At 40.1% G+C, this 8,663-nt stretch overlaps 1 protein-coding gene across 1 annotated transcript; it reads right to left on the reverse strand.

Moving 5' to 3' along the window:
• Positions 1–3,544: 3,544 nt before the first annotated feature.
• Positions 3,545–8,304, reverse strand: LOC126797579 (pyrophosphate-energized vacuolar membrane proton pump). Its single transcript, XM_050524231.1, has 8 exons — positions 7,944–8,304; positions 6,171–6,745; positions 5,704–6,083; positions 5,521–5,607; positions 5,105–5,435; positions 4,234–4,644; positions 4,077–4,136; positions 3,545–3,979 (listed from the first exon to the last, which is right to left on the reverse strand). Exons 1-8 carry the CDS (start codon positions 8,197–8,199, stop codon positions 3,773–3,775), a joined length of 2,307 nt encoding a protein of 768 aa, XP_050380188.1. The 5' UTR covers positions 8,200–8,304; the 3' UTR covers positions 3,545–3,772.
• Between the last annotated feature and the right edge of the window lie 359 nt (positions 8,305–8,663).

Below are 8,663 nucleotides of genomic sequence, written 5' to 3' on the forward strand. Positions count from 1 at the left end.
GTAGTGGAACTCCCTAGCCTTTTCACTCTATAGGTCAACAATAGAGATATCACGTTCTTGTTCTTTAGGTTTCTTTGCTTCTTCTGACTTGTACAACCAAGCTTGAAAACCCAGTTAATTTCACAGAATATGAGATTCACGTTCTTCTTCTTTAAGTTTCTTTGCTTCTTCTGATCCTGATTGTACAAGTCAGACAGGCAACAAGTCGATCCCTAACTGCTCAAAGTCCCAAACCCACCACAGAAATCAAGCTCCATTCCAGAAAGTGGCATAGTTTTCTGGAACTCTCCGGCAACAGGGTCACCAACTCTGTTCTGCTTTCTGGTTTTCTGCACCACAAATCCTCGACCTTTCCCACAAAACTTGGGTGCTATTACTGCTATCCCTTCTGGTTTTGCCTAAACTCCAACACCTTAACATTCGAGCTGCAAAATGTCCGGCAACTCGAAACCAATATCTCTTCTTTGCACATTACCTAGCTACCTTTGGCTACCTAGATGTCGCAAACTACTCCATCTCGGCCACACTCTTGAACTCTCAACCAGTACGTCCCACCACTACGTACATTTCGAAAACCTGAACCCCTTCCAGAACCTGTAACCCTTAAAAAATTTAAATCTTCACAATCCAAAAGGACTCTCATCATCAGTTTATCTTGTGTCCCCCACATTGCATGCTGGATCGTCAACATCAAGGAGCCAAAACTTCCGCCATGGTTGTCATGTACGACTACTCCAAACTCGCCCAAACCGTCGGCATTTCCTTCTACACTGACCCTAATGACTGTGAGCAACACCGTGAAGTGCTTCTGTTATGCAGTTCCATTATGTCCAAAAATAGGTGAAGTACTCGTGCGTTGGTCTTCCTTTTGTGTATGACAACGTTAGAACTGGTGATTGTGGCTTTGTGTTCAATAGATCTGAGAAGTTTATAGACATCTTCGCAAGGTAAGGGCGTCAGATGGTGGAATTGTCGTGTGATGAGCATGATAGGCATCTGGCAGGGTCACAATTTTGAAAATAAAAGATAGAACAACCAGTGGTGGATCGAGAAATCATACTCTGGGGGGACTTGAATTTTTTTCATGACTGATAGTGATACAAAAAATGTAGTGCTTGTTAAAAATTTAACTATAGTATACTAAATATATACTTTATCGGTTTGAAAATAAAAATACATCTAACATGTATATTCAATCATCGATTATGAACATAATTTTTTTTCAATTGAGCATAGAACTTAATCAAAATGAACACCAAAATAAGAAATTTATTCTTGTAAGGACTAAAAACACCAATGGAGTAAAATAAAAACATCTACATGTAATAGAGATAGATATGAAGTAAATAGAAACTAGATCATAGATTTACATTTGAGGGAGAATTAAATTTGGGTGAGCTTGGTGCTCAATAAAACAACAAACCAAAGCTACAAGACTACAATATGTGGTGATATCATCCATCCTTAGCAATATTTCTTGAAATTCTTGGGTGGGCTTGAGCCCCCCTCAACCATGCACTAGATTCGCGGCTGAGAACAACAACGATTAATAGCAGCGAAATATGTAGAAGAATTTTACTTTTTTATTGAATAAATGATATTACAATTATTACACCTTAATCAATAATAATATTATTCTCAAAAGTAAAATACTTCGGATGGGATCAGGATTTCCGTTTTTTATGCCCACCCCTAATTTCAATTGTCGATACAACCTCACTATGATCGTTATAATCATGCGTACTTCGACTTCACTAAGCTTGTCGATGATGTCACTAAGGTCTTAAATGAAGTCACTAAGATCTCCTAGCATAAAACTTTTCTTTGATGTGAATTTCTTCTATTTTGTTTTCACTTTTTTTATGTCCACGTGTATCTTCTACAGAAAAACCTACTGCCTATATATACCCTATATCCCATAAGGCAACCCACCTCTTAACCCTAGAACCACTAGGCAATCAACCCAAATCCCTTCCTAATACAACTTTATATAGAAAAGGAAAAAATCCATATGAATATGGAATACACCTTTTATTATAAATCACTTTTCTATAACAATTTTTAATCACTAAATATATTTGAGAACATATTCCCAAATATATACTAACCTCCCACTATAATCAGATCGGCAAAGACAAACCTTAATGAGCATTGTCGTGCTTATTTCCTAGTCCAACTAGGAAACGTCTCCAATGCTCCCCCTTTGTTTGTTCTTCATACCTTTCCTATCTTCATCACCTTTTGGAGGCCAATATGTGTACCTTCAAATATGTAGTTGACCAAAGTCTCAAATCCTTTAGTATCAATCCGGCGTAGACTCCGGGATGAACTTCTTCACAGTTTACGTTGGAGTCTTCTCCTGTTGATATAAATGGGTACGAGACTTTTTTGAACTACAGATTGTGAACCTTTCAGGTATTTATCGTGCTCTTCGCAGGACATTTCCACCATCCGACACCCTTCCATTGTGAAAATCTCTAAAAACATCTCACATCTATTGGCCTAAACTGAGAATCACCAACTCTAACTTTATCATAAACAAACGAAAGACCAATCCACGAGTCTTTTACACTGTGGACCGAACATTGGAATATTGGGTGGGTGCAGATGATGTCAAACTCATCAAGCAAGTGATTCAGGAACAGGTCTCTTGCAATTTCTTGACTGCAAGAACATGAACAAATATAGTATTTCGACGAAGTCTCTGGAATGGGAACGTTTTGATTACCTCATCGGTGGACGTAATAAAAGTGCATAAGAAAACCACTTCAGAGTGTTGCTCGCGGAGATCATGGGGGTTCGTGAAGAAACGTTAACGTTTTGGGCCAGTTAATTTGGAGTAGTCGGAGCAGTGTTTGAATAGCCATGAAGTTGATATATTGGTTGCTGTGTCCCTCCAACTTCCGTCACACATTGTGTAGTTCAGATGTCACTTGATTCTTAAATTTTCTAAAAACCGCATGATTTAATTGCATAATGAATCATGTTTTGTGATGATAGTGCTACGAACCTTATTCCATAATTAATCCATCAGCACCCCTAGTTTCTGCTCTCTTTTTCTCTGTTTGCTCTGCATTTGTTCTTATCGTCCTTTCCTTATGCTTAATTACTAAGAATCTTGTACTGTAAATATGTGATGCCGTATCATTCTCTTTTCCACATTATTGGATGTTGTGTTGATACATTCAAATAACATATCGTTTTGAACCCTTAAAAGTTTTAAACCTATTAAGCTCACAAAATATGTACAGAGTTGTGTAAAATATGTGATCCTCAAAGTCTTAAACGGCCACTCTGTGATCCTCGCATACCAGCACATACTTTAGACTTTAGAACATAACCAACCTTAAACTTCACAAAGCCAGGCAGTGACGGTTCACCATGCCCTGTCAAGCTTAAGCGAACAGATCAACAACGCACTCATTGAAGCAATCAGATAGCTGTAATTTACCCTTACTTTGCACCTTTTCTTGATGCAAATCAGCCGAGCATGTAGCGTGCCCGTGTTATGGAAACAAGCAGGACACAAAAGATCTGATTTCGCTTAACCAAAACATTTCATATGCAGATATTTCATTTTGAGAAAGCTAATTTTCGTCATTAAATTCTCAAAGTTCATATCAAATTGAAATTCTAACTACGAGGGGGAGAATAGAGATACTAGTACAACAAGGAAATGTTGATGATAACTCTGCCTTGCAGAACAAAAATAGAACAAAATATAGAGCACTTCGCCCAATAGTCGTGAAAGTCCCCATTAGCCTCCTTTCCTTTAGAAGAGCTTGAAGAGCAGGCCGCCATGAGTGGCAAAGAAGGGAGCAAACACAAGGGACTCGACAGCCATGAGCTTAATGAGGATGTTGAGTGATGGTCCTGAAGTGTCCTTCAGTGGGTCTCCAATGGTGTCACCAATCACTGCAGCCTTGTGTGGGTCGGACCCCTTTGGGCCAAGAGTCCTTGCATGCTCTGAAGCACCAGCCTAAAATCACCCCAAAACAAAACCATTAGCAAGTGATGCATGACGTTTGAATTTTGAAGGGATAATAACCAGAGAACCTAAAAGACAAAATGATTACCTCAATGTACTTCTTGGCATTATCCCATGCACCACCAGTGTTAGAGGCAGATATTGCTACCTGATAAGTGTGGATAAATTGCAGATTAACATCTCGTTGGCAAATAAAAATTATCATACAATCAAACGAAACCTGGAATATGCATGTTCAAAATTACCTGGACACCAGAAACAAGGGAACCAGCAAGGACACCAGAGAGGGTCTCCACACCAAACAATGTTCCAACAATGAGGGGTGTAAGGATGACAAGGGCACCAGGTGGAATCATCTCCTTGATGGATGCATCAGTGGAGATCTTAACACAGGTAGCATAGTCCGGCTTGGCAAGACCCTCCATGAGTCCTGGAATGGTATTGAACTGCCTGCGAACTTCCTCAACCATTTTCAGAGCTGCACTTCCCACACTCTTCATGGTCATGGCAGAGAACCAGTAAGGAAGCATGGCACCCACAATCAATCCGATAAAGACCTTTGGGGTTAGGACATCGACTGTCGAAATTGCAGCCCGACTGACAAAGGCACCAAATAGGGCCAAAGACACTAGAGCAGCAGATCCAATAGCAAATCCCTGAAATCAGAAAAGCAAATAATTCATTGGTAAGCTGAAAATACCTTACACATGAGATGAAGATAAAACATAACAGGCAGCTAAAAGAACAAATTTTTATCATGGGGCACTGTTGCTATAATGCTGTGACAAAAAGCAGTTGAGGATTGCCCTTTTAGAGGAAAATAGACAATAGACCGTTTAATAGAAACACAAATACATTAACTTCCCTTCCAACTCTCTACAGCCACTGATAATAGCGGCAAAATAGGGGTGTACAGCTTTGCAACCACTTTAGGAACCACACAAGTGTACTTATATAATCAAATAGTTATTATCTTATTCTGAAATTTAAAGAGAGATCAAACAGAACACGGCAAGTAAAGTGGATATTCTTTGCTGAAGCACTGCTTGCACAACCCTAAGAGACATAATGCTACTTCCAAACCCAAGTATAGAGACAATACAAAAGAATAATTACCTTTCCAATTGCAGCAGTGGTATTCCCAGCAGCATCAAGAGCATCAGTTCTCTCACGGATTCGATGGCTCATGCCAGCCATTTCAGCAATGCCTCCAGCATTGTCACTGATGGGCCCGTAGGCATCAATTGCCAACCCTGTAGCGATGGTGCTCAGCATACCAAGAGCAGCCACTGCAATGCCATACATAGCAGCGAAGCTAAAACTAACAAAAATGCTGACTGCGATGGCGAAAATTGGAATGATGACTGATTTGTAACCCAAAGCAAGCCCAAAGATAACATTGGTGGCAGCACCAGTCCTACAGGAATCAGCAACATCTTGCACAGGGCTGTAAACAAAAGAGGAAATTGTTAAGTGGATAGAGGACTTGGAGTAATAAAAGAAGAGAGGTATCATCAAGTATATTGTAGTACCTGTATGCATTGCTAGTATAATACTCAGTGACGAACCCAATGATAAGTCCAGCCCAAAGACCAACAGATACACACAAGAACAATTGCCTACAAAACAGTACATCTAGTTAATTGCGGCCAGAACCAATGGGTTGATTCTCAAGTCAGGTTCTTATTTGATAACAAAACTTATAGAGATCTTACCAGTTCTTTACAACTTTTTGAACCCCAAAATTGTAAATTGTGAAGGAAGTTGGAAGAGCAACCCAGCTAACAATTGCAATTCCAATAGTCATCAAAACAGTGGAGATGATAAGCTGCTTTTTCAAAGCTGGTTCAATGTCCTTAACAGCCTTGATCTCAAAGAAATCAGTGGCAAACAAGGTTGTGATCAAACAAACAAGAATTCCCATAGAACTGATGAGAAGGGGATACAGCATAGCGGTGAACTCATGGTTGATTCCAAATGAGGAAATGGAAGCAACAACTAGGGCAGCACAAGATGATTCAGCATATGAGCCAAATAGATCAGATCCCATACCAGCAATATCCCCAACATTATCACCAACATTGTCAGCAATCACCTGAAGGTTAAACCAAACAAAAAAATTATCACCGTAGCCCCATAATTTGGTCTCAAGGCAGTTTCAAGACAAGTTAACAACACTTACAGCTGGGTTTCTTGGGTCATCTTCAGGAATGTTTCTTTCAATTTTTCCAACAAGGTCAGCACCCACATCAGCAGCCTTGGTATAGATACCGCCACCTACTCTCCCAAATAGAGCCATTGCTGATCCACCAAGACCATATCCAGTAATTGCCTCAAAAAGACCTTCCCAGTCATCACCATAGTACAGCTGAAAGAGATTGATGGTAATGTAAAGTACCAAAAGACCATTGGCTGCAAGGAGAAAACCCATGACTGCGCCAGACCTGAAGGCCACAATAAAGGCCTTCCCCACACCTTTTCTTGCTTCCAATGTCGTCCTGGCATTGGCATAAGTGGCAATTTTCATCCCAAGAAAACCAGACAGCAGTGAGGTGATGCCACCAAGCAAGAATGCAACAGTGCTAAAGAGTGCAGTAGCAAGTGCTGGCTTGCAGGTGGTTGTCACATCATAAGTGCACGGCTGACTCTCTGTGCTGAAGCTCTTCACAGACCCGAGGAAGAGAAAGATCAAGACGGCAAAAACAACCATGAAGACACCAACATACTGGTATTCGGTGAAAAGGAAGGACGTTGCACCTGTACAACAATAAATACATTTTAAATTGAAAAAAAAAAGGTGGTGAAGGACAAAATTAACTAAAGGAGGCTAAACTCCTCACAGTTGAGGGCACCATGATGAAAGCAGATTTCAAAGTGGCATAGAATAAAGTGTAACGGCTAAGGATAACAAAGACAGGGAACAAATTTAAATGATTCATGTCTATCTCATTAATTGAACAAAGCTTAGCAGCAACTCTTATAAATCCTTCAACAGCTAAAGGCAACATCATATCTCTGTGTGTGTGTGTGTGTGTATATATATATATATATATATATATATATATATATATATATATATATATATGTCATTACTGACTGTGACTGCTGTCAAAGTAATACCAGCAGCTGGTAATAACTGCCAGCAGTACTGTGAATCTTTGACTACCTCTGTTAATAGCAAATATAAACCTATGCTCAAAGGCTCACATTTCATGTCTCTTCTTTTTAAGGAAACAAACAGAATCATTCCAAAACCTTATAAAAGATACTCCCTTTTAAAAAATAAAAAATAAAAAACAAAGAAACCTTTGATTTAGATACAGACAAATCAGACAGAAAACTATGCCCACAAAATAAAAATATCAACATAACCTTAGGTTATACTCAAAGATGCTCCACCAGATGCCACACGAATATCACGTGACACGTGCGTGCACATTAGTTAATTATAATACACAATAATACCCACACAGCCAAATCACTCTAATTTACACACGACAAAAATGATTAATATGGAATTATCACAATCACAACAAACGACCACAGATCTATCTTCTCAAGATTTAGATCTGAATAATGCAACAAATTGAATCCAACACCAAACTCTAACACCAAAACCAGATCTCGAACAAGACCTAGTTCATGAGCCACAATAATTAGGGACCATAGAGATTAATGAAAAAGTCCATCATATTTTTAATAGTAAAGTCATTCGCCGACAAACGACACCGTTTTGGCATAACACATGAACTGAATCTAACTGAACCAGCGTCACCTTTCTAGATTTTCTCCTTTTTCAAAGGTAACAAACTCGAGCATTTCTAAGCGAACAACCACAGTTAAACTCCAAACTCAAACTCTCGAACAGTTTCAACCTCAAAAAAAAATCATCATAACTCAAAAACAAACACCAGATCTAAGAAAACGAGAACAGGATATAAGAAGTGAACAGTACCTTCGGAGATAGCATTCTGAATCTCGGCGCACTTAGCGACGACGTTCTGGTCGGAGAGGCCTTCCTCCTCCTCAATGAGGTAGTCATTGAAGCCGTTCTTCTTGGCGTTGTTGGTTCCCCCGGGGGCCGCGTTGCGGTCGGGCGTGACTCTCACGCGCGACACCAAGTACCACTGCACGAGCGAGAACAAGATCCCGATGACGGCGCACACGGGGACCACAATCTCCGTGGCAAGGTACGAGAGCAGCACCGCCATCCTTACCGGAACCCTAAGCTGTCCGTACGCCGGAGAATTCAAAAGAAATGAAAACTCGAAGAAGAAGAAGAGAGTGAACTAGTGAGAGAAAAAGAGAGATAAGATGAGAGAACCTCGCTGGTTGGGTTTATATTCTGAAAACGAATCACATATTCGAGGAGGATATTAGGTCGGGATCGTCTGCGGTGCGGGTGTATGGTGTGGTTGGTGGGGATTGGAAGGAGGTGACGTGGGTGGATAACAAAGTTGGGGGAGAGTGCTTTAAAAATAAAGCTTTGGCGCATATTTTCGACGCATAGATGTCGGAAATCGGAATCGCCTTTCAACTCTGAAATTCTGATCGGTGTTGAGCTGTTGTTTTCGCGTCTTTGAGTAATGATTGGGTGCTTCGCGACACCAAACTCGTGTTGTACCAAAGTGCAACTAATTATTAATGGAGTCGTGATATCACATCTAATTTAGCT

Source organism: Argentina anserina, chromosome 6, assembly GCF_933775445.1.
Source record: "Argentina anserina chromosome 6, drPotAnse1.1, whole genome shotgun sequence".
Classification (NCBI taxonomy): domain Eukaryota; kingdom Viridiplantae; phylum Streptophyta; class Magnoliopsida; order Rosales; family Rosaceae; genus Argentina; species Argentina anserina.

Coding starts and splice junctions, on each gene's coding strand:
- LOC126797579 (XM_050524231.1), bottom strand. CDS start 8,199: ATGGCGGTGCTGCTCTCGTACCTTGCCACGGAGATTGTGGTCCCCGTG. Junction 5,436..5,520: donor TATACTAGCAATGCATACAG/GTACTACAATAT, acceptor TTTTGTTTACAG/CCCTGTGCAAGATGTTGCTG. Junction 4,645..5,104: donor CCACTGCTGCAATTGGAAAG/GTAATTATTCTT, acceptor TTCTGATTTCAG/GGATTTGCTATTGGATCTGC.